Raw genomic sequence first — 27338 nt, 5'->3', positions numbered from 1 at the left:
TGTGCCAAAACTAATAGTCCGACAGCGCCTGCTTTGTGCACACTTAAGGTAGATTTAATTTACTACTTTTGTGCACAGGGTTAGGTGGAGTAATGAATTTTTTAAATAATGCTAAATTTTCCGATTTTTCCGGGTTTTCTTCATTTCTAATTATCCGATCGGATCGATCAACGTCTCGTTTTATTCTTTTTTCGGTTTTCTACAAATTGTCTCTTACAGCATTTAGATTGCTTCGTTAGTTTAAGATTTATAAGCAAAAAACTAAAAAATGCGTTTTCTGCATAAAAATATTTATAAAAAATTAATTAATCGGCTGTCTTTACAATCAAGTAGTCAAGTTAAACATTTACAATCTTCTAAAAACCACAGAAGAAGCAATATGTAAGTAACAACATTTTACACCATACCTGAACAAATTACGTTTAATAAGAAAAAAAATCCGTGAGTAGCTAACATTTGGTTACGGTCGGACTAAACAGAGCCCAAACTGCGTAGTAAATATGCGCTACTCCCACTCCGTCTTTCATTGCTGCGCGACGTAACCATGACCACCGCGGTAAATACTTTACAGATGTAGGAGCGAGCTACGCGGAGTCCACGTATTCAGAGTTCTTCAAACGAATTTTGCAAGTCGATTTAAATTGACCGCACATTTCAAATTTAACATTTCTGTTTTAATGTGTTTCATAAGGCTAATCTATTTAATTATCCAGGTCACATTGTAAACTAAATTTTAAATTAATTTTTTTTACTATGAAAACTTCTAGGGGGGACGCCGCCCCAGAACTCCCCCGCTCCAGCCGCCACTGGTTAAATAGCAATGTTCGTACTAGTGTGGATAACCGTCCTCCCCTTTCCCCACCATCTACCCCTTTAAAGTTACTTTTCTTGATAACGAAAATTATTTTTCTAAGAAATTGATGAAAATTATTAATTATTATTTTGCTACAACTGCAAACGTCTGTGTAAAACTGTAGAAATGCGTATTAATTTAATTATTTGAAAAATAGTTAAATAAACTACAAAAGTCTATTGTTAAGGTTTGTTCTGGTACGCGTTGATTTTAACATGCCATAAAATTAACTAATAATAGTAAAATAAAATAATAGCCACAAACTGGCATAAATATTCTAAATCAGGTATTTCACTGTGAGTTATCTTAAAAATGGAAGGAACTAATTTTAATATTGTTCGGAAATTTTACATGACTACCTACATAACAGATTTTTAAACCTTTTTTGAAGGACGTTACACATTTTTAAAATATCTACAGATTATTTTAAAACTAGAACATTTAAAATATAGTCTATCAAATTTTACTTTATATCACCCTGACCTGAAAATCTTCAAAATGATGATGATTCAGAACGTGAGTATAATCTAGAACCCAAATGGTGTCGACTTAATCAAACTTACTTAAACGAAAAATGTTGCAAAAAAGTTACAGGGTGTTAAAGTTTATTTTTTTATTTCTTGTTTTCTCCTTAACTCAGAACCCAGTTAACCGATTTGAGCGAAATTTGCTGTTACTTACTTTCTCTTCATAAAGTATGCAGTGATTATGTTCCTATTATGTTAAATCATACAGGGCGTTCAGTTTACTACAACCCTTTGTGAATATTCTTCTGTAACTTTTTTGTACGTTTAATTTTTTACACGCATCTATCAGAGATAGGTAGAGAATTTTATTCTACATAAAAAATGTATGCCTATCAAAAGTAGGAATTATGCTATATTATGAAGATATTAGGTACAGAAAATATTTATTAACACATACCCCATATTTTTTGGAAATAACTACGTATCCATAATAAACATAATAAATAACATAATAAACTGAAAGGTGGCAGTCATAAATATTCTACTAATTTATAATAAATAAAAAAATAACCGAAAGGCTGTCTTGAGAAATTTTCATATTTCGAATTTATTTAGATATACTGATTGAAAAAATATTTTAAATAGACACAGTGTATATATGTGAATTACATAAAACTTTTATATTAAACTGTCTTCAAAAAACATTAACAACTTATTCTGTTCGTCCAAATTATAATTGCTTTGGTTTGTTCGTTCTAAATTCGTCTGATATTTGGCACAATGTGATCTTGCACTACATAATGCGGCATGCAGCTACTCAGGGCTACAGATAGAAATGCACACTGTTTCAGATACAGGGCGTCCCATTTTCGATGTTAATAGACTTTTTTGTAACCGATGTTCGTAAACATACCACCATTCAGGATACCTGTTAAAATGTCTAAATATTAGTACATAGGTACTTTATTTATAGTTATAATTAACATGGTTTAGAACTAAGAATAAGCCATATTACAAAGTTGCTGTTACAAATTATCAATTCTATACTAACTATGTATTATTTTATTTATTTATATTAATAATAATACGAGAAATCATTTAAACAACATTTAAATTATGTTGGTTGAAGCTGTAATACCAAAAGTTAGAATACCTTTAATGTTCTATAAAATCATATCACAATTATACCACAGGGTGTATCGTCTATCGTCTCACAAAAACGAAAATATGGTTCTTTTAAATAAGATAAACTATGAAACAATACTTATAAGTAACCTAGCAGAAAACAGAAGTAGTAATCAATAATAATAAATGAAATATACAGAAACAAATGAATAATCTGTTTACTCACTTGATTTTTAAAGCATATGACCCTTAAAATTTTGTACTGGTACCATTGATTACATGCTTCTTCATAATATCATATAAAAACTTGAAAATTAATACACAAAATTACACTATACTGTTACTAAACATTGAAATAAATAACTTTATAACATACATACACGAATATCACACAAGAGCACTTTATGAACGTGAAGTATTCGGTCATTCTCGTTTTACACCAGGTGCGAAGATAGTCTGCGTATCCGATTTCAAAGGCATGCCGCAACAGAAAAGCGGTGGCTAACCTCCGTTGCACTTCGGAAGCGTTCGGAACATTCTACTTAAATTTAAACTAAACTGTTCACTGTTAAATTTTGATGCTATTTTGTTTATTTTGGATTAATTTAGTATGTCTAGCACCGATTCGCTGTTGAAGTGATTGAATAAGAAGAAAGAGTGGAAATATATCGTGTTTCTGTACATTTTTTTAAAGAGCAAAAACAAAATATTTTAAAACATAAATTAGTTTTATTTACAATTACTAACGTATTTACATACTAATATTGGTTAATACTTAATAAATTATGTGAAAATTTTTTATTTTTTAAAAATAATTTGTTTAAAGTTCTGCATTTCGTCTACATTAACATCAGAAGAATATGGTGACTTTAAAATAACACATCGTTGTAATATTAAAGCAATTTATATTCACTAAATTATTTTTCATTAGTATCCGCTGTAACAGTTAATTAAAAAATAAATTGCAAGTGTTTGCGTACCAATATTAGTTAATATTTAATAAATCATGTAATTTTTTTTTTAGAAACGTTACCTAGAATGTTTTTTTAACGTTCGACGTTTCGACCACAGTGATATTAAAAAAATATGGTGACTTTAAAATGACACGCCGCTAAGTTAATCAAAAGCAATCTGCTTAATTAAATTATTTTTCATTGTTACTTCCTACAATGTAGGTTAATTTAAAAATAACTAGTGATAGTGCTGATAGTGCACTAATATGCAAATTCCATGTGATCCGTACTTAAAATAATACCCTGTATATAAAATAAAAGAAAATGTATTTTCATAAAAAACAATAGTTAATTTTTCATTTATTTCTGCAAAATTTTTACTGAACAGAAAATAGGCGATCTTCTCGTAAATATCTCAGTTATATTTTCAAATATTGTTTTGGATAAATTTAATTTATGTCTTTAGGAAAGCTATGACATATTAATGTCCCAGCTGTATTTTTCAGAATAACATAAATATTTTTCTTTCGCAGAATCATTTAGAACTATAGGCTGCAGCCTATTAACAGCATAAACAAAGTCGACATAAATTGGTTTTTAAAAGTCTGCAATTTCGGTAACTGTTTAAATTTTTATTATTATACAGGAAGTCCAGGATAGATGCCCCTTCTAGTAGGAGCTATTCCTGTAATTATCGTAATAAATATCGGACGTCGCCAGATTACTTTAAAAAGTAATGCGAATAAAGACAAATCCAAAAGAGAAGAAACTTCAAAGGGAGCTCGCAAAAAATGAAACGCTAAAAATGAAAACGGTATTAAATTTTTCAATTTTGTTCTCAAAAATAAAGAAATTTAATAAATATGTATAGTAGTACAGATAAATTTGCTAATCAACACGAAATACAGTTATAATTTTGGACATGTTCTTGAATTGTTGATATCCCATTTAGATTTCGTGATATCTATTGTTATTTGAGTGCAACGTGTTTAAGTGTTAGTGACGGTCTTTCAAATCTACAATTTTCTGAAACAATGACGCAACGTAAAATTTTGTGTGAAACTGGGTAGAACTATCACGGAAACGTTTCAACTCTTGAAAGAAGTTTACGGAAATGATACCCTGGGTCGTACACAATGTGACGAACGGTTTTCACGACATAAAAGTGGTCGTCAGTCAATTGAAGGTGATTCTTGACCAAGAAGACATTCGACTTCAACTGTTCAATCATCACAATGGATTGGCAAAGGAACTCTACACCTGAAGAAAGCACCTCAGTCTCGATCCAATGTCAAAGTGATGCTCAACTGTTTTTTTCGACTTTAATGGAATTGTGCATTTTGAATTCATACCTTAAGGTGAACCATGTGTACTATCAAGGTGTTTTACAATGGTTAGGTACGTAAAATATTCTCAAAAAGAGACCAGAGTTGTGGTGAGACAACTCGTGGTTCTAGCACCACGACAATACACACTCATCTTTGTCAATTCGTCAGTTTTGTGCCAAAAATCAGATTACTGTCCTCCCTCACCCTCGTTACTCGCCAGACCTATCTCCTTGCGATTTTTTCTTATTTCCGAAATTAAAATCCGCGCTGAAAAGACGCCATGTTTAGACTATTGATGACATCAAAGCAAATTCGTCACAGACTTTAAAGGCCATTTCAAATGAAGCTATCCAAAACCGCTTCGCGAAATGGAGACGCCGCTGAGAAGTGTGTAAATAGGGGAAGGGAGTAATTTGAAGGAGACAGGGACCCACCAAGATATAAAATTAATAATAAAGATTAATAAAATAAAGTTCGGTTATTCTCTGAACAGACCTCGTACATTAAAATTAGTTCTAAACCATCTGATGTCTGCCTAAATTGTATTTATCTTATTTTGGCGTAAAGATTCTTTATTTAAATATACCATGTACGCGTAAAAATTTATACTATAGGTACGACTCATATCCCAAGTAAATTAAAGAAATAAAAAAAAATATTTTGAATTATTTACTTTTCGTTCGAAAATATATACCTACCTAAGAAACAAACACATTCCAAGTGCCTATTGTTAACAAAAAAGTTGATTTTCTGAAGATTGCATTTTTTAATATATCTATTTATTTATTAAGTTGATCATATATATAAATACATAGATAATAGGGGTTAAATACCAAATTTTCTTATTACATGCACACTGAAATGAATATTAATTAGTGCATCAATTATTTTGCAATTGTTATAGTACTTTCTACATGTTTATGATATACCTACTTAAAATAATAGTCAAATTTTGTCTATATTTTAACGTAACGTGGTTTATTATATTCTAATCCACTATTCCAAAAACTATACATATATGTCCTAGATACAAAAATAGTTTGTTTAGTCACGAGGAAAGTTTAAATACCCAAGTCGTGTGTGGATGAAATGTTGCTTCAGTATGAGTAGGTTCAGCTTGGTTAATTAAACACTGATCATATAATGGGTGTTTCTTTAACCTGAAACTTTCAAATAAGCAAAAATGTCAATAATCAAAATTAATTCATTCCGCGGGAGAATACATAGGTAGTGTATTTTCAAGAGAGTTGCACTAACCAAATTTGGACAGGGCTGAAAACATACATAGGTATTGTATTTTTGAAACCGAGAGAGTTGCATGAAACTAAATTTGTATATGACATAGCTAATACAATGCAAAACATCGTCTTAATGTTAATAATGTCACCGCCGTTTTTGGTGGTGAAAATTCGAAATATTTGGAATTATTCAATTTTGTGGCTGAAAACATACATAGGTATTGTATTTTTGAAACGAGAGAGATGCATGAAACTACATTTGGAGAGGATATAGCTAATACGATGCAAAACATCGCCTTAATGTTAAAAATGCTATCACCGCCGTTCTTGGTGGTGAAAATTCGAAATATTTGGAATTATTCAATTTGTAGCTGAAAACATACATAGATATTGTATTTTCGAAACTGAGAGAGTTGCATTAACCAAATTTAGACAGGAAATATCTAATACAATGCGAAACATCGCCATAATGTTAAAGATGTTGTCATTGCCGTTTTTGGTGGTGAAAATTATTCAATTTTCGTGGCTGAATATATACATACATAGGTATTGCATTTTCGAAACCGAGAGAGTTGCCCTAATCAAATTTGGACAGGACATAGCTAATACAATGCAAAACATCGTCTTAATGTTAAAAATATTGTCACCACCGTTCTTGGTGGTGAAAATTCGAAATATTTGGAATTATTCAATTTTGTGGCTGAAAACATACAAAAAAACATTACAAACATTATTGTGTTTTCGAAACCAAAAGAGTTGCACTAACCAAATTTGGGTAGGACAATGCGAAACATCGCCTTAATGTTAAAAATGCTGTCGCCGCCGTTCTTGATGGCGAAAATACGAAATATTTGGTATTATTCAATTTTCGTGGCTGAAAATATACATACCTACAGGATTCATATTTTAAAAGTAATATAGAATCCCTGGCTTTTCCAGGTTCACCCTGACAAAGGGTCACCTATAGTTAATTTTTACATATTAATTGGTGTTTATGTATTAACCTTTTTCTAGCCTCGACTCCATAATCTTTTTTATACCCAAAGAACCTCTCATAAAGGTTACAAAACCACAAATAGTTTTCTCTTTCAAGAACCTAGGACCTGCTTTCACAAAATTTCCAGTAGCAAACGTCAAATTTCTCGACTATTTTGTTATGAAGAATAATGAATTCCCTGAGTTTTCCCGGTATTCCAGGTTTTCCAGGCCGTCACGAACCTTGAATACAATAGTGCTAAAATTAGTCTCTCTCCCTCATACTTATAGGTGGTGAGGAGGGGTAACTTTGAAATCTTATTTAGGAACCCCCATTTTTATTACAGATATTAATTCTACGGCTAAAGGTACGTAGGATTTGTCTGAAACATTATTTTCGATTCATGATATATGGCGCTGTAATCGACGAAATTCAATATTTTAAATTTCTTCTACTGAACCTAGGCATACGATTCTGCAATATGTTTGCAATAATGAACGGTTAAAAATCATCATATCCATAATGATAGCTTATTGATGTTACAAGAAAATATCAAGAAAATTATATTTACTTTATCCTGTTACCAAATGCCACCTACCTCCGTTAACCATAAGATGTCGCATTCTTTTAGAACATTAAAAGAAGTGTGGCGTTCTATCTTGAGACGATGCAAAAAGAGGGGTTTGTCAGAAAAGTGACTTTCCGCGCCTGTTAGGTCAAACGTTTGAGAGAATTAATCTTCGTTCCAGTGAATACGTTAAGACTGGTTTTGAAGCAACTGGAATTATTCAACTAAACAGATAGAATATTGAAAACAATAGTAGACTTTACGCCGTCAGTGTCACAAAACTACGTTCGAAATAGGTGAGCCTTGTATTTCGTAAAATTAGTCCCATTCAGAACTCCAAGAGGCCAAGAGGAAACAAACTCAACATTTTATTGAGTATTGGGAGAAGATAATGAAGAAGCCGATGCAAAATAGAATATACTGAATCAGAATCAATGAAGATTTTTCGAAAAAACAAGAACATGATAAAGGGTTAGAAAGGGAAAACGAATCTGAAAAAGAAAATAACTGTGATAATCCTTTGAAGACTGTTGCTCAATCTACAGTTTCTAGTCAGAATACAATGTAGAGATAGACAACGACATCCGAAAAAATTTAAATATTTCCCGTGCAAACATGTCTATCAATTTTTTAAGAAAAAAAATTCTGAGTCAAATGGTTACTTGTTTGACTTCCCAGATGTCCAAGATAAAACCTATGTTCTAATGATTGAAATTATATTCAAATTATATACTAGATGATTTGCGTAGATATAGTGTCAAGTTGAAAGAAAAACTTAAAATTACTGAATGGGCTCCTAAAACTAGTCTTTATTTTCTTAGAATGCTGTGTTATTTTATAATTTTATTTTTAAGGGTTCCTTAATAATTTTTTATAATATTTTAATTGTTGCATTTTTGTTGTGTAGGAATAATCAATATTATGTGTCAGTTTTCAATACCTACTTATGTATTGTCTTACCTTAAAACTTTACCATCTACAAACATGACATTGACTTTATTATGTGTTTTAGGGCTTATTCATCTTCACGCCATAAGGCGGAGTTAATCATGCATATTTCAAAACACAATCTTAATTTTTTTCCCAATTTTATTTTGACGAAATTAAAACATATTTCTTTCTTTGCCATTTTTTTTTTGGTATTTTTTAAATTTTCTTGTAGAAGATTAAAAATGAATTGTAAAAAAATTGTCCAATATCACCCTACCTGACGGTAATGTAAAAGTAAAAACAGCCTGTAGGTGTTACATTTTATTATATTCATTTTAGAATGAATGGAATGGGTACGAATTGGTAAAGAGTAAAATTTTGAATTGTCTAGAGCAGTGATATTCAACCAATGGTATGTAAAAAGGTACTCGAAGAGATTTCTTAGGATAAGTAGGTATATAGAGACGAAGAAAATTTTGTTAATTATTTATTAAAGAATTGCATTCGTTTCCGGTGTTCTACAGTGTTAAATAATTTTTTATTTGTTCATTTAAAAAATAAAAACCGCAACTGGGTTAATCTAGAAGCCATAAACTAAAGATATGTGCGCTAATAAGTAAGCCCAAATTCCTTTACCATTAATGTCTAAATTCCATTGTAAATGTACTAATGGTAATGTAGGTACTTTGTCACTAAAATAAGTAATTAGAAAACTCATATTTACTATCTAACATTTAACTCTAATCACTGGTCCTCTACTGACTCTAAAATGAAAGTATATTTTACCTCAATTCTTATTATATTAAGATTTAGAATAACGAGATTCTTGATAATATATTTTTTCAAGGGGTCCGCGATTTTCGTTAAAAATTCACAAATAACATTTTTAAAAATTCGGCTCTGAAAAAAATCGTAGTAGAATAGGATTTGAGGAGCCACATTTTGCAAATATGTATATTTTTAAGATTAGTTACTTGTTAAAATGATTAAGGTGGCCATATCCCTGGGCGAGAAATAGTCAAATTTCTGGCGTTTTTAGGTACTGAAAAAAGTAAAACGTGTAGAACAAAAGTAAGCACAAAAATAAAATCCTTGGTGTTCTGTTTATTCATTATTACTGTTTAAATTTACTCAAATAAAATACATAAAAAAGCGTTTGTAAAACATGCGTTTGCTGTTATCCTAAGCCCACATTTTAAGAATTATTTTCACGTACTTATAAATAAAAGTAAACAATTTTATATGTAGGACTAAGCAAGTAAATGTTATAAGAATATTTACATGATTGTGGAGTTATAAATATATAAAAAAGTTAGTATTTTCGTAGATTTTAGTACCTAAAACCTTGATGGTTTAATCGTTTTTTGCACCTGTTTATTCGTTTTACTGCGGCGTCTTTGAAAATACTCAGGCATGACATAACATTCCTATAAGCTTTAGATTATTCAGTTATTAAATGTTTGAAATTATTTGTCTTTGCGGAAAACACTATTTAAAGAATACGGCACCCTTAAAACAATCTACTTATATTACCAGCAGTGGCGGCTTTTGATTTCCATACCAGAGAGGCCAAAAAACTTTAGGTACAAAGTATTAAAAAATATATAATTGGGTAGTTTTATTTTAAGTACTATTGAAATATGGGATAAATATGTTCAACATTATTTCTTATAGTGAAAGTCAATTTTTCTGCTTTTGTTCGAAATAAGCTTTTCAATTACTTTTTCATTAAAGTTTGGTATTTCTAGCACCATTCATTTTGGGCGCGGCAGTAGCCGGAGCGGCCAAGGCAAAGGTAAAACCGTAGTGGGTTCGAATCCCGCACGCGGAATTTTCCTGTCGTACCCATGGATGTTTGTGATTGTTAAGATGGAGGGTAGTGTAAGTTAGCAGGCAAAAAGGGACATGGCCTAATTGTTGGTAACCTTCATGACCTTTACCTCTTTTTTACCATTCATTTTTCAATGTTGTAAAAAACAAGAAAAAATACGTAGGTATACACCACACGTAAACAAATTACGTTTGATAAGAAAAAAAGCGGCAAATAGCTTTTATTTGGTTATGAGCGTACCAAACAGCATAGTAAATATGCTCTACCCCCACTTCGTCTTTCACTGCTGCGCGACGGTAACCATGATTACCGCTGTAAACACTTTACAAATGTACAGCTAACTAGAAGCCCACGTAATCAGTGTTTTTCAATGAATTTTGCAAATTGAAATTGACTACACATTACAAATTCACCTTTTTCTTTTTAACTCGTTTTTATGGCTAAATTATTTAATTATGTAGATAACATAAACTAAATTTTGAATTAATTTTTTTTTACTATGAAAATGTGCCTCCCCCCCCCCAGCTGCCACTGATTTCCAGTGAAGAAAGCAATTATTATTTTCAATTAATATGTATTTATAATGGACATATTTGTCTGTAATATCTGTGGAAAATATAAAAAAATCCTTGGATAGCATTTGTAAGCAAAACACTGAGAAATTGAGTTCATGACGAACCCGTATCACTGAAAAGCTAAACAAATGCACGGCGAAGAAAATTGACGCTGAAGCGCAGTAGTTCGTAGAGCCAAGTTATTTCTGCAGCGTCTCATTGTAAATAGGGCTCGGGAGGGGTATATCACGGTCTCCCAACTATCCAGGATTTGTCCTGACTTATCCACGAATAATTGTGTCAGTTATTCGAAACCTGTTGAGTGTCAGCTCACTACTTCCGAAAAGTGCATACTATTTTACCATTCGAGATTTGCACATTCCCGTCTAAAAATATAATGTATTTTGGCTAGTTTATTTTTAAATTGTATTTACAACAAATCTTGCATCGTAAAATAGAAGTGTTTATATCGTGGTCAGTTTCAGTGCATATAGTTTAGTTTGACTAATGGGCAGAACACATGAAGTTGTTTTAAATTTGCGAAGAAGTTCCCCTAACGAACACTGGGGTTTTAGTTTAGTGGGAGGGTCAGATGTGAAAACTCCGCTAATTGTTACAAGAGTAAGTGTTTCTTTTAATCCCCTTCTTGTACAGTCGTTGCCTGTATAAATTACATAACAGTTATTGCTACAAGATATTGCCAACTACTTAGCAATTTACAGAATTATCAAATAATTGATTAATGGTGTTAACTGGTGTAGGTAAAAAAAATGAAAATAATAAAACCATTAAAATAATCAAAAAGTTAATTATTGTGTAGTGTACTAACTTCCAATGAAAGAGTCTTTATACTTTATTAAGCGTAGCATTTAAAAGTTTTGTTACGAATTATTGTATAGTTTTTTTTTATTGTAATACTTATTTTGTTAAAATAAGGTTATGTTATCTACAGTTGATATCAATAATTCAATTGATATCTGCAGAAACATTCCAAGAAATTCGTCCAAATGAAATCTCAGATACAGAGCATATTTAAATTAAGGAACACCAAATATCAAAATTTGATAATCGGAACAAATTTGCCTTAGTTCAATGTTGCTTTATTTGCAACTTACAAGGTGCTTGATTTGTAATTGAAAAAATTATATTATTGTTTGTAATTGCAAAACCAATGATCTTTAAATTTGGCATGTAGTATATATGACCTTCTGTTAACATACAAAATTTCAACTCAGTATGTGATATGCTATTTTTTATGAACAAGCAGCTTTACAAAACAAAAAATGTTATGCCTCTGATAAAATTAAACAGTTTCGTTGAATTATACAATCAATTTACTAAAAAGATAGTACAGGTTTGCTGAATATGTTGATCATGTACTATGCAAAAAGGAATTCAATTATTAACTCGTAATATTGCAGGAGACAACTACTCTGCAGGCTAATGCCCCCACCAACATTGAATTATACTCCCCATATCTAGTAAACTGCCAGGATATTATACCAATGAGAACTAATAAATTCAAAACCGTATTTGTCTGGTGGTCATACTGACGAATTATCCTAATTGTGTACTAGATATTGCGGGTATAATTCAATGCTAATCGGGGCATTAGTCCTAAGAGTAGTTCATTTTCGCAATATCATCGGTTAAAAAATGTTTTGCAGAGTGACGATCTACTTGACAAATAATACTTTGTTACATTTTATCCAATTAAATTCATATTAAACTTTATAATTAACAAAACAAACAAAAATACACACATTAAAAATTATTTCCAAAATTCTCCCTCTTTCGTTTCGTTTTGGCCAGTGGCGTACTGTTTATTGTTAGCACGTTATATAGGATAGGGTGTTCCAGAATATGTGGGCAATCTCTCAGCTCAGCTTTGTGCAGGGGACGTTAAAATCATATGACAAGTCCCTATAAAAATTTTCCTAGATGGCCCCCCTACGGAGATATAGACCTTCAAAGGTCACCCCTGGAAATCGATTTTTTTTTAATAGATTTTAAAATGCGTTGTGTAATTTAATTATTTTTAGGAAAAAATAAATGTAAATAAAAGCATTTTTTAGATAGGCACAAAAACAATGCATATTTCATCGATTTATTTCTCTTTGATGTATAATAAAAATCATATTAAACAAAATCAGTTTTTCCTCGAAAACAGTTTATTTTATCGATATTAACCAAGAGTGCATTTTTTAGTTTAAGGTTCAAGCTATCTTAAAATATTATTTTTATGCTTTTATCGTAAAGGGTGTAAAAAAATTTGACATTATTGTGCTACAGCTAGTCCGTCTGTGGCAAAAAAATAATCCAAATTGTTTTCGTGGGTCAATTTTTTAAGGAGTCTTATTTATTGTCCATCATATTAAAAAATTATACGTCCTCTGTATAAATCCGAGAGATTGCCCTCATATTTTGGGACACCCTGTATACTGAATTGATTCGTTTGGCAGTTGCAGAAATATATATGTTTTGATGATGAATTAAAAAAAACACCGTAACCCACAAATGCTGCAACTTTGGACTGAGTTATATCGACTCCAATTATCATACACTGATTTAAAGATATTCTGGCTTGTGTTTTTAGTGAATAGGATTTGAGAGTTTCCTAGATATGTAAGTTTAAAATCATCTTTATTCTTTTAACTTCGTTTTTTATTAAATTTTCAGATATTGGATGTTTTATTTTTATTGATCTCAGCTAACCACTAATTTATTTGAAAACATCACAGGTTTGATAGATATAATGTAGTAATAATAGCACTAGAATGGGGATTCTAAATTTTAAACATAAAATCTTTCATGAACGCTACATAGATAGATTATAATCTATCCTTCACTCTAAATGAATTTTTGCACATACATTTTTAAAATCAGTAACGTAATGAACTGCTAGTTAAATTTCGCAGCAGTAACTGTAATCTATCTGAGTATCTATATACAACAAGCTCATTGAAATTAGGTTTCCTTATTATTATAATCAAAACAGAACTTTGGTTAGTAACAACTAAAACCGTTTCAAAATATATTCGCGTTTAACCATTGTTACTGCACATATTTCAGCGTATTGTTAGACATTTATTTCAGTTCAGTTTAAATGAAAGTTGTTCATCGAATTTAAATTGTTCGGGGCTTTGGCATCCCACCAGAAGAAATAAACGATGGTGCGAACTTCAATGTAAACGCGTTATCGTGTTTTGGTTTACAGAATTACTAATGCAATTGCACTCCGAAATGTTACCTCCCACAATGATAATCAGCCCTATGCTGTAAAAACATTGAAATTAATTTCAACCTTGATATGAAGTCAATGTTCATACAGCATAGGGCTGAATAACTGATAGATGATTGCTGATAAATGTATTTATCTTTGCCAGGTCGGATTTGGCTCCCCCGTCGAGGGTGTCCTTCATCGGGGTGACATCATCACCAAGGTGGGAAACTATGACTCGAGAGATATTCGTCACCAAGACGCCCAAAACTTATTTAAAAATGCTGGCAACAACATTCGGGTTGTAGTTCAGAGGTAAGTCGGACTATGTGTCAACAACTGCATCTACACTATGACCTGCACTTGATCAAGGGTATATTTTGGTTCTGTGTTTTTTGGTCATACTCTTGTACCTGTAAGGGTATGGTAAATATCCCTTTTAGTTTCGAATATGCCCCTGAACAAATAAAATAACATATTCACTTACAATTAGTAGGTTAGTATGTCTTTTTTCATGTAAAGTTATGAAAATAAAATTATGTTTCATTTATTTTTTATCAAGGTATCAAATATATTTGTCCAAATTTATATTATATTAAAACAATTATAAATAATGTCGCCATGAAAGTAAAGGAACATATTTTTACTCTGTTAATGTATTAAGCTAATTTAAACAAATCCTATTCTATGAAGTCAAACTATAATCTTCGATACCAGAAATCTAGGTATGCAGAAGACATCTAACTTCAAAGACATGATTGCCAACTGCTGATACAGTCTTTCCGAAGTCAGTTGAACATGTATAAAAACGCCTAGCATTAAAATTTAATGAGTTTCATAGGCGTCCCTAAAAAAAGTTTTCTGTTAAAGGTAAAAAATTATAATAATTAATATATAATGTGCAGAAAATTTGTATAATATGTTCATTTGATTTTAATTATTTATGTCCTCAAACAGTTTATTATATTGATGGTAAATTTCGTTTTGTTCCGTTTCAAAAGGGCGCTCTTATTTCTTCCTTTCGCAATTGTAATATGAATGATTAATAGAAGGTGCCTATAATAAATTAAAATTACCTGAATCACTCCAAATTCCGTATTGCTGCACTGCACTGCTAGGCCGTTTGTTGACAACTGAATTTATGGTCAGATCGCCCAGTGCGACTGTGTTTGTGCCGCTTTTGCCGCGCGCGCCCATTCTTCAACTGGGCGATCAGACATGTATATGGGTATATGTAAATAAATATGGAAACAAGTTTTTCAAATATTTCAATGTCGAATTGCTGCGTCAGCGACCGAACCTGGCACATACTGCTAACCTCTTGGTTCTTCAATTAAGATCGGAAAGACGATACTGCGGGAAACAACAATTTTAGGCTACATGCTCTAACTATTATTATTAGAATACACCATGCTAATATTCATTAAACAGTTAGTAAAAAATAATTATCTAAAATAAAATGAAAGGTTTATAATTAATAGAAAAAGACATACCTGATATGTTTACATTCTTGAATAATGCAATCATTCAGAGAAACATCCTATATTATTGCTTGTACCTTTGACAAACTTTGATTACGTAAAAATCAGCTGCTATAAAGAGATCTTTTTGTTTCTACATTTTACTTCGGTTTGTTCCACCAAGCAATTGATAATTAAAAAAACATAAAACTAATCCTCACGTATTCACTCAAAATCTTTCAGAACCTAAAATGTAGGTATTAAGTAAAATGTAATGGTCGGAACTTTAGTTTTTTAAAATATAAATATTTTATTTCTATTTTACCCTCTCTTGCACTATATTCGACATATGAAACAAAATTCTCAGTAATAGTAGACATTTTATAGAAAAACTGAAAGACTTGACCCATAGAAATCTGGGACTTCCTCTACATATTTGCTGGGCAAATTGAGAAAATGACGTTATTTCTGTTACTTGAATTTGCAACGCTAAAAGCTAAAAGAGACAATTCTATAATAAAAGAGATGATGTTTTAGACAATTTTAAGAAAATAGTTCCTAAGAACGTTTGTTTAAATATCTTTGAGATGTTTAATCTGAACTAATGAAACTTATCCAATTACAGACAAAAATTCTTTGAAATGAAAGTAATAAATAAAAATCCCAGAATTTCGACGCCACTGAGTACCTTCGAAAGCTGAATAAGTGCATTTAATTTCAGATTTTATTCAAAAACCCAGTCATATTTAGTAATTATATTTAAAATTGAATATAAACTTATTCGAAATACATTTTTAATTATAATGTAATTACCAATAAATCAGAACAATCTTTAACGTATAAGTTTGTAATTAAAGTCTTAAGGCATTGACAAAGTACAGCAGTTAACTGATATTTTGGTACAAAATCAATATTGCCAAGCTTAAGATCTAAGTTTGATAATCCAATGTTTTCATCTAAAATACTACAACAATAATTTCAATTTTAATCGTTTTTTTAATAAAATAACACAAATTGACATGTCAAGCCACTATGTTGGCGCAAACAAGAACAATCAGTTGTAGACTTGGTCAAACTAGGAACTTTATTTTTAATCTGAGGAATATCGAGGGTCTTTAAAAAATTAATATAAGTTTTTACGCCAATGCATTTTTTGGACTTTTCATGATTAAGTACATTATATTTAAAATTGTATTTTGGACAAAAAGTTGCTACCATTTTTTAGTGGATCGAATAATAATTTAAAGCCATTTGTGATTAACTGTTCATGTGATCTAGTAAGTTCAGTTTAGAATTTTAAAAATAATTACTCAATAATGTTTCGTTTTTCGAATAAAATACTTTAATTCTTAGGAGCAATATTAGAAATTTATGCTACTTATTCAATTTCCAAAACATCCGGCTGCATCGAAATTAAGCGGTTTTTATTGACAGTATATTTGCAACTGTTTTGTAACACAATTCGATAGGTTTTGCATTTTTTTCATTCATGAGATACTTAATTGTATCAAGAATTTTGATTTTCTTTCTTTACGTAAATATCATGTACGATACATTACTTGAAGAAACATCCTACTTACATTTTGTCTGTCTTGTCGGAAAATCGGGAAATACAAGCCTCCCAAAAGTCGAATTTGGGCCACCCTTTAAAAGTGAAATTTACAATTTTTGGAGCTAAAATATTGAAAAATAGGCTAAACATTTTTTTTTAAAATACATTATATTGTCTTGTATCTGGAAAGTGTAGAACATAAGTTTGTGACTTTCTTCTGTATTGCTTGCCGAACTAAGTTACTCTAGTTACAATTCTGTTTCGGAAACTTTGAAAATATTATCTTCTAGATAATGATTCTCCATAGAGTGAGGTAGTTTTTTAGTTTTTAGTTCAGTATAAGTTTCCTCTCATCGTCAGACATTCGTAGTTATAGTTTTTGTCAGAATTTCCTGGCAAATCGACAGAAGTTTGTTCCATCCCACTGTTTTTAGTAGTGTCGGTGGGTGTTTTACTATTGCTGTGATCAGCAGGGAACTAGAATTAAAAATATTTAGATCAGACTCTTTATTTCCGTTCTGGTGTGCGCGTCTCTTGATACTTAAATTAATTTAACAGTTACCTACTTAACTAAATACTTTTTAACTGGGATAATTAACTTGAAAGAAATCCTCGAGTGCATCACGCCATGTAAGTATTAAGAGCTATAATATTCCACTGAATAATAGCACTTATTTTTTGAGATTTGATTAGGAATAAATATGTAGAAATAGTGACTTTTCTTTTCGCGCAAGGCATAAGACCAGTTCGGATTGGTTACTATTTTAAAACTAAAAGTAACTACTTACTTGAGATTTCACTAGTTGATAGCAAAAATAAGTTATTAAATCCATCCTTGGAGTTACTTACTTTAATTCTATTTTCCCTAGAAGAATTTTGCAGTGAATGCAGATGCATTAAGAATTATTTGCTCCGCCTATGATTTCTCCTTAAAATCTATTAATAAAATTAAAATTGATTTCATCATACGTATATATTCTCTCGTTATCATTAGTCTGGGCTTCCACTGGAGCTGAAAGAAAAATGCAATAAACAAGTAAAAAATTGGCAAGCAAACGCGATCTAATTTTAATCCAATAATATTCGCTGTCCTACAAACCACACGTCATTAATTTCTTGAGAATTAATATCAGGATATAAATTTGGCTGTAACGATATATAAAATAGTGACCCAAATTCTACATTAAAATAACATTATCGTTGAGATATGAAGTAAAAGTCCATTCAACTCAAAATATATCTGTTTTATTTTTTTATATAATTTAATTTTCATTTATTATATATTTCATTAGACTATAGTTGGGCCATTTTGGGATGCTACAGTTTAAATTTAGGGGTCAAACAAATCCTGGCTAACTTGATCGGTTTTCCGATATACAGAGAATTTCTCGAAATTGGCCTCTATTTTTATTGGCCCTATATCGGTTCTTATAAGCGATAAACGACCCTTATAGCATTTTTTCCAAAGAGCCCAGTGTATGAAGAAATGGTACTAACATATTTTATTATTTTATTTCTAATAGAGCACTCATCTATATTAATTTCATTTTTTTTATAACCTCTAGACAACAATGTGTAAAAATATACAGGGTGTTCTGTTAAAAATAACAAACTTCAGTGGAATGTCTCCGAAAATATGAAAATAAGATTAAAATTGAAGACGCCGCTATATTCTATTTTTTTATATATCTTGTAATATCCGAATATAGAAGTAGGTCTAATTATTAAATTAATATATTAATTAAAAGTATTTTTATACGTTTACCTTGAAGCCTTTTATTATGAGATTGCGAGTGTTAAAATAGTTTCTAATTATATTCTGAACAAATGAAGATACTGAAATTTTATATGCATCCACCCTAATAAAAATTGAGTAAATTTTCTCTCAAAATTAACTTAATTTTTTTGTTAAAATGAATCCACACCCATTTGTGTTGAAACTACTACTGTTCACTCAATTATTTGCTAGTTAAATACCTAAATCCTATATTCATTAACTTGAGTTAACTTGCTAAAGTACATGTGTCATATTGGTATGCCATACATAATAGTAAGTTACTATTATGTAGTTACTATTAGTAAAATTACTAAAATCAATTCTTGATTGCAACTAAGAAAACGTATTTACCTACGACCACTACCGTAAATACTTAAAAACACACCGTTTGCGATCAATGTAAGATTCCTATTAGGTACGGTAAAAAAATCGCAGTTTTCCTAGCAACCGCCTAGCAACGGTCAATACAACACTGTTTGTATTGACCGTTGCTAGAACTGTACGATTTTTTTACCAAGCTGTGCGATTTTTTTACCGTACGTAAAATAGGAATCTTCGCATCGCAGACGGTGTGTTTTTAAGTATTTACAGTAGTGGTCGTAGGTAAAGTATAGTACGTAATACGTGGTGTAATGCAATTACGCACTCGCCGCTACGCGGCGTCGTGCGTAACTTTTCCATTCGTGCGTAAAATGCTTTTTACAATACTTATTACGTAATATACTATTATTGTTTGACAGCAACTCGCAAACTGCGCGTTGTTATCTGTTTCAACACAACTTTGTGTTCTCCATACTCAGAAATGCACAACGTAATGATTTTTACTTACGACCACTACTGTAAGTACTTAAAAACACACTGTCTGAGATCAATGTAAGATTCCTATTACGTACGGTAAAAAAAACGCACAGTTTTCCTAGCAACTGCCTATCAACGGCCAATACAATACTGTTTGTATTGACCGTTGCTAGGCGGTTACTAGGAAAACTGTAAGATTTTTTTTACCAAGCTGTGCAATTTTTTTACCGTACGACGTAATAGGAATCTTGCATTGATCGCAGACGGTATGATTTTAAGTATTTAAAGTAGTGGTCGTAGGTAAAGTATAGTACGTAATACGTGGTGTAATGCAATTACGCACTCATAGAATTACGCACTCGCCGCTACGCGGCGTCGTGCGTAACTTTTCCATTCGTGCGTCAAATGCTTTTTACAACACTTATTACGTAATATACTATTACACAGTATGTTCTCAGGTATTTTAGTCTTGTTAAATTCAATATCACAAACATTTATTTCACTCCAAAATAACCTTGAATTTACATTTTCTACCATGTAGTAGGCGAACAAAGTGAGATACAACGTGAAGAAATTGAGAAGTGCTCGAAATAAAAATTTCGCCATGTACTGGAAACAAAATAATTTTTTGTCATTTTTTAAATTTAAAATTTATTTTGAGCGAAAATTATCTCTCGACTTTTTTGCGTCAGTATTGCACCGTTTGGTATAATTTAATAATTTAGGTGTTTAAAAAGGGGTTCCTGTGTCTCTATAAATTTTTCAGTGTACTTTGGAATGTATACAAAATTTTATTCTAAAAATTATTATTATTACTATTAATACAAATTTATTTTTCTTAGTTTTTTACTATAGAAAAAACAGAATTTTAACATGACTCTAAAATTTATTTATCAACTTGGGAAAACAATTCACTCATTATTTCATCGCTAATAAATTTATAGTTTCCGTTCGTCCATAAATTACATTTTTATCGTCTTGTATAAAATACAACACTTTTTTTAATAAATTATTTTAGAATAGATACATTCTAATTCTACTTGATATATATTCCTATGCGTGTTCCATTGAAACTAGAGGCCTATGTGATTTTTTTTATTTTGTCGTGTATTTATATTTTAAATAAATTCTAACAGCCTATTTTTATCTTATAAACTCTGTTACGTAAACTGTTAGGTATATGGAGCTAGGACAAAATGTAAACATTTTGAGAAAGTTCAAAGTCATAAATTAGATAGTACCAATCTATGAACAGAATATGGTTTGATTAGATGTAGATACTCATAATAGAAACTTTCCTTCCATCATACATATATTAAAGAACTGAATATGAAAACGTTGTGTTCATAGGCATTAAGTAACACCCACGTAATATATAAGCAATTCTTAAGTAGGTACGTTCCAATAGTAATTGCTAAGTTCCTATAGACGTATGTAATAAAGTTTAGTTTTCAAATTGTGTTAAACTTTTTAAAAAAATATATTCACGCAATATCTTGGTTTCATTTTTGGAATAAATTAGAAGTTATTCTTTTCTAAATATATAACAATTATGAATTAAATAGATTTATCAAGTTTGTAAAACTCTCATTGCGTCGGAATTCTGAGATTCTCTGTAACAATATTTTCTCAAGCATCTATCTGGTTGCAATAACTGCATACAAATTCAATGAATTTTTATCTTTAACTAACTGTTCAATAATCTACGTCAAATATATTTTGAGATATCTGCATAAATGTAACACTCTGTATTTTAAAACTAAGCTGTGTAAGAAATACTTTCAAAGGAACTTTAAAAATAAAGAAAAAAACTGATTCAACTTTTGCTTTCAGGGATAGTACTCCGCGTCATAATACCAGCACGGGATCGTCAAGGACCAGCTCTCACAACTATAGTCCTCTCTCAGTTTCCCCTCACCTTTCACCGAGAGGGCCTGGATACACTCCACCAGGCTATAGCCCCGGAGGGTCAGCTCTAACTCCATATTATTCGACACCTCTGACGCCTATTGACAACAACTATTTCGAGATTTACGAGCATGGCCACCATAGGAAGGATAGCGGCGATGAGGACATTCATGTTACTAAACAGGTAAGTCATCTTTTATTTGAAATCATGTTGACAGAGCATCAAAACGTTGCTGCTGAAAGTGGTTTGGAAGTTAAGACAGTATTTAAGAAAATAACAGCAAATTTAGTATTTTGATATGTTTAAATCGTTAGAGATAAAAAAGAACTAATCAAAGTAACTTGTTTATTAAATCGGGGAAAAACATTCTTGGTTGTACCGCCAATCTAAGTTAGTCCTCTCAAGGTGTCATTCAATGCTTCAGAGGCACAATGAGAAGAGGTAGGGTTAGGATTCTAGACTGAGACACCTGCAGGACGAAATTTCAAATTCCAAACTGAAGTACATTTTAATAATGATTTTATGGCTATCAGAACCCTTGCTGATGTGTAAAGTACCATGGTTTTTCGGGTTATTATGCCGTGGCATATGTATGCCAATAAAAGACCGGCTTAACCCTCTGTTCTCCTTGGAATAAATCGCATAGCATGTGAATGCGGAAAGGATTATATAGGTGAGACAAAGAAGGAAGGAACATGAAAGGGCCTTAAGACTCAACCAGCCTGAGAAATCAGACATCGCCCAACATGCTTTAAATGGAGGAAAAGCAATAAATTTTGAAGACACCTCGGAAGACACCGAGGTAGGTACTTGCGAGAACGACAAGGTTTTACATTCTGGTAAGAAGACAAGCATAGGAAATTGAATAACATTCAAATGAACCATGTTGAAGGTTTTCGGGTGATTAATACCTGGTTACCTCACCTAAAAGAACAAGCAACGACGAAAGAGATGAGAAGAGTGATGCACCATCGCGCAGGTCTGAAAGCATATGCAACGACTTTACCCCACTCCACATGTCTATGACGTCATCGGCGACGCAAGCGGTACTTTCACAATCACTATAAAACAGGTGACGAGGTTGCAAGCGGCCTCCAGCGATGAAGTGGGTAAAGAGCGATAATACCGCTTGACCTCGTTCCATCCGAGGTCATAAATCCTGCTAAGGATATTGGCGCAAGCGGCCTCAGACGCTGAGAATCATTTGAAGGCAGTGTAGTATGGCGAAACGTTTGAAAGCATTGCATGCGATCAGTTACGGATGCCACTACGGAACGTCTCACAGGATTGTCATTGACTGAGTCCTTGTCGTTTCCATCCGTAGCTGCTTTAGAACTAACAAGAATTTCGTACTTTTAATATATAGTATCGTCATCTATACGTAAAAGTCCTTTAGAACACTTTTATATTTTTTAACCTCCAACAGTATGTTTACGATGCACTGTTCATTGCTTTGCTCTTTTTTTATGTGTATTACCTGCTCCCAGAAAGAAGGAGATATCGTTTTCGGGGAAAAACTTGATTTAAGAAATAATATATTACAGGAGACCACTTATTGAACAGAAACAATAACTGCACTATAATTTATAATTTTTCAGAAAATTTGCATGTCATGAAAGTTTCTAAAACTCACTAAATTCATGTTGTGTTTTTCTAATAGCTTTAATACCTATTAGACTAGGCGGTATCTGTTTTGGTTAGGGTGAATCGTATATTCACGGAGATTTTTAGCTATTTGGCTTTCAAATATCACTAGAAATGAAAATTTTTCTATGCGCATAAAAAAAACGTGGGCTTAACTTTTGGCGGCACAATATATTAAAAAAAAATCGGAAAATGTTATATTTTTCTTCCTATTTAATAATGTATCTTTTCAAGAGATGATTTTAGGCGAAAATGGAAGAGGAAAAAAATGTTTGTAATTCAATTTTACAAAATATGATTGGTTACAAATCGAATGAATCATGATTATTATTGTAAAACTCGAAAAAATCGCTAAAAACGGGCTTAAAAAACATTACTTTTTAATGAATTTTTTTGGGGTCTTTAAGTTGGACCCTCATACTTGGCTCAAGAAAAGTTCATGTTATGTAGAATCATCACACCAAATTTCATCAAAATCGGTTCGATAGATTTTGCATAATAATTTTGCAATCCAGGTTTTGAAAAAAAATTGCAAATTTTCAAAATTTTGCACAGCAAAAACCAAAGCCCTTAGATACTTGAAAATTGAATTACATATGGAAGAGCTCTCAAGCTTTCAAACGCTTTTTGAAAAATTTGAATCCGTCAATTAGGAGAGCTCTGGCACTTGTTTAAACATTGGTCGAATTTTTGTACTTATAAACAATTAGACACAACTTTGTGAATATTCAATCAAATCAAATTTTTTAGAGCAGGTTTTAAAAGTTATTGGAAAGACGCTTCTTAAAAAAAAACAGATCGATAGGTCAATTAGTTTCGTAGTAATAGCCGATCAAAGTTAACCGTCATTTACACTAAATGTACAGGGACATCAGGTCTAATTTTTCGAAAAATACCTTTGGTATTCCGAGTACTTACCAGGTCTAAGTTCGCAATACTTTTCTTCATTGGAGACCTACTTTAAAACGCGTTTAAGAGTTATTTATGCAAGCGAGAAATTCAAGAAAATCGTACGGGTGGTGGAGGTGGGGAAACCAGAGAGCGCGGCCGCTTCGGCCTGCTCGAAATTGAATCGACGAGTTCAAAACCGCGACACGCTTAAAAATTTTTAATATCTCGGTTCTAAAGGTCCGATTTTGATGATTTTTTTTTAAATCGATGTCTCGCGATTTAAAAAAAAAACAATTAGCGTATTTTCAAATGCCTATCGTTAATAATTATTGGTCTTTCAACAGTCCGATATCTTTAAATTTAAACATCCTTTAATTATCAACTTAATTTTTTTATTGTATCAAAGGTAAGTGCATAAACTTATATACTGTTTATCAAAGATCAAAAACAAATTTATTTAAATATTCTAAAATTGTTTAAACAACAATTATATTCAAAATGACGAAAATTATTAATTAATTAATTTAATTTAATCATAATTTTTTTTGTGATTAAAGTATAATTCAAATATTATTTACTGTTTAAAATATAAGTAAATGAGAAATTAACTCATTATATTACAAAAATACAAAATTATAGTACAAAAATTCGACCAATGTTTAAACAAGCGCCAGAGCTCTCCTAATTGACGGATTCGAATTTTTCAAAAAGCGTTTGAAAGCTTGAGAGCCCTTCTATATGTGATTAAATTTTCAAGTATCTAAGGGCCTTGGTTTTTGCTGTGCAAAATTTTGAAAATTTGCAATTTTTTTTTCAAAATCTGGATTGCAAAATTATTATGCAAAATCTATCGAACCGATTTTGATGAAATTTGGTGTGATGATTCTACATAACATGAAGTTTTCTTGAGCCAAGTATGAAGGTCCTATACCCAATTTAAAGACCCCAAAAAAATTCCCTAAAAAGTAATGTTTTTTAACCCCATTTTTGGCGATTTTTTCGATTTTTACAATAATAATCATGATTCATTCGATTTGTAACTAGTCATATTTTGTAAAAAATTTAATTACAAACATTTTTTTCCTCTTCCATTTTCGCCTAAAATCAACTCTTGAAAAGATACATAATTAAATAGGAAGAAAAATATGACATTTTTCGAATTTTTTTAACATATTGTGCCGCCAAAAGTTAAGCCCACGTTTTTTTTATGCGCATAGAAAAATTTTCATTTCTAGTGATATTTTAAAGCCAAAAAGCCAAAAATATCCGTGGATATACGATTCACCCAAATATGGACTCTGAAACAGATACCGTCTGGACTATATACATAATTTAAACATGCAAGAAATTTAAGTACATTATTCTATTAATTATTATGTCCCAAATAAAAAAATACTATAATTTTACAGAACTTTTTTAATTTGCTTTTTTAACAGAGCTTAAAGACGTTTTAGGAAAAATCATAGACAAAAGGCTAACGACTCAACAATTTCAAAAAATTTCAAGGCTTTCTTCCTGGAAACAGTTACGATTTATTTATGCGACACATATCTAAACATTTCTAAGCAATCACCAGACCAGACTTCTAGACTACAATTTATATGTCAACTATTATAAAACTGGCAGTTTGCGGTTATGGTGACCGCGTTGATTCTTACAGATGGTCTATTTTAAAATTTTTCCTGCTTCTTTCTCTCTCAGTTGGCTCGGGAAAGCAGTCAATGACAAAACAAATGTTTAGATCTAATTAATTTTTTGAATGGAATCAGTTCTTTCATGAATACCTGCCTGGCTGGCTGTTTTGTCCATCTGCCTATTTATAACATTGATTTTTGTTTGCTGCTAATTTAAAACTTTTAATTTCGACTGTTCAAGTAATTGTTACAATTGAACAAAGTTAAACCTACTAACTTTTAGAGCAAAAATCAATCATGACAATAGCAAACCACAATCCATGATAGACTTGCCCACAACTTCAGTCGGATTAACTATAATAATAAACACGTTTAAGGAATCTATTTTTTTAATATTCAAAATTAAAACGAGTCAAGATTCTAAAATTTTATGTAGTAAAGATTTAATTCCCAAAATTCCCAAAATTCCCAAAGGTGACAAATAAGTTAATATTAGTTCTATCATCATCTATGTATTGAAGCTAGGAAGATTATCATAGTTTTTATATGTAATTACCTGCTTGTACCAATATAATTGGTCGATTTTGTAAATCAATTTACAAGGTTCAAAATTAGTACATGAACAACATATTTAAACTGTAAACAACTCTAACTCACTCACATTTTCGAATATTTTCAAAAAAATACAATGCAATGATATTTTTTCTAGATGAATATTTTCAAATGGTACTCGCCTACGAGAACCAGTGAGTAATATCAAGTTTCGATACTTGGCAACGTCAGTATTGACCTCGTCTACGTATACTATGTGATATACAAATTTATAAATATACTTACGCCTCTGTAACACTAGAATGTATCATCGGAGGATCAATAGACTGAATCGTTCGAAAATGAATTTTCCCTGAAATGTAGTAGTAATCCTACGTTTTACTTCCACATGTTTTCCCTAAAGCAGTTTGATACAGTATTCATTTTTAGTACCCTCTGTTCCTATTTAAAAATTAGATCAAAATATGGCAGAGCAGCTGAGGTCAAAATATATCACATATCATTTTCTAAAACTTACATCACGTTTAGGACATTTCGATTAGGATTTGTTGGGCACACGAATCTATATAAGTTTTTTGTATGTATGTACAGTCACGTTCTACATATAGTTTTCAAACCAATCGCTATGATCTATTTGGCAATTTGTGACCTTTGCGATTTTTTTTGTGATTTTTACGAAGATTAAATCTGCACAGCATCACTTAAAATCTCTGTCTCAAATTTCATCAATTTATAGTGCAAAATATTTTTTTCACACAGATTCTGCAGTTTTTAAGTTTGTGTTGTTTGTTTTTAAAATTTTAGCTCTGTAAATTCCTGAAAATGAAAACTTTCTAATTCCTGATCATTTCCTAATAGTACCAATTACAAATGACAAATACAGTGGTAGAGTCTGCTTGTAGGCCTAATTCGTAAAAATTTCTGCCTAAAATTATAAAAATAATTTATATTCAGACTCTACGATTTATCAATCATAATCATATCAGGCCAAATCCTTTTAGATTTTTAAACTGAAATTTAAATTTTTGTCCGTTAAAACGATTATTCTGCAATATGTATTGATAATATCTTCAGCGAT

At 31.2% G+C, this 27338-nt stretch overlaps 1 protein-coding gene across 2 annotated transcripts in view; it reads left to right on the top strand.

Moving 5' to 3' along the window:
* Nucleotides 1–11092: 11092 nt before the first annotated feature.
* Nucleotides 11093–27338, top strand: part of LOC108914318 (PDZ and LIM domain protein 3) — a 39628-nt gene continuing 23382 nt past the window's right edge. Inside the window, exons 1-4 of one of the 2 annotated variants that reach the window (XM_018720098.2) lie at nucleotides 11094–11222; nucleotides 11309–11444; nucleotides 14210–14358; nucleotides 21464–21722. In XM_018720098.2, coding sequence (XP_018575614.1) covers nucleotides 11331–11444; nucleotides 14210–14358; nucleotides 21464–21722 — 522 coding nt within the window. In that variant the 5' untranslated portion in view covers nucleotides 11094–11222; nucleotides 11309–11330. Of the gene's footprint in view, nucleotides 11445–14209; nucleotides 14359–21463; nucleotides 21723–27338 lie in introns of both variants that reach the window. The other variant, XM_018720100.2, reaches the window with a different exon arrangement.

This window comes from Anoplophora glabripennis, unplaced genomic scaffold, assembly GCF_000390285.2.
Source record: "Anoplophora glabripennis isolate ALB-LARVAE unplaced genomic scaffold, Agla_2.0 scaffold865, whole genome shotgun sequence".
NCBI lineage: Eukaryota > Metazoa > Arthropoda > Insecta > Coleoptera > Cerambycidae > Anoplophora > Anoplophora glabripennis.
The sequence above is the reverse complement of the archived record's forward strand: the minus strand, read 5'-3'. Positions and strand labels throughout refer to the sequence as shown.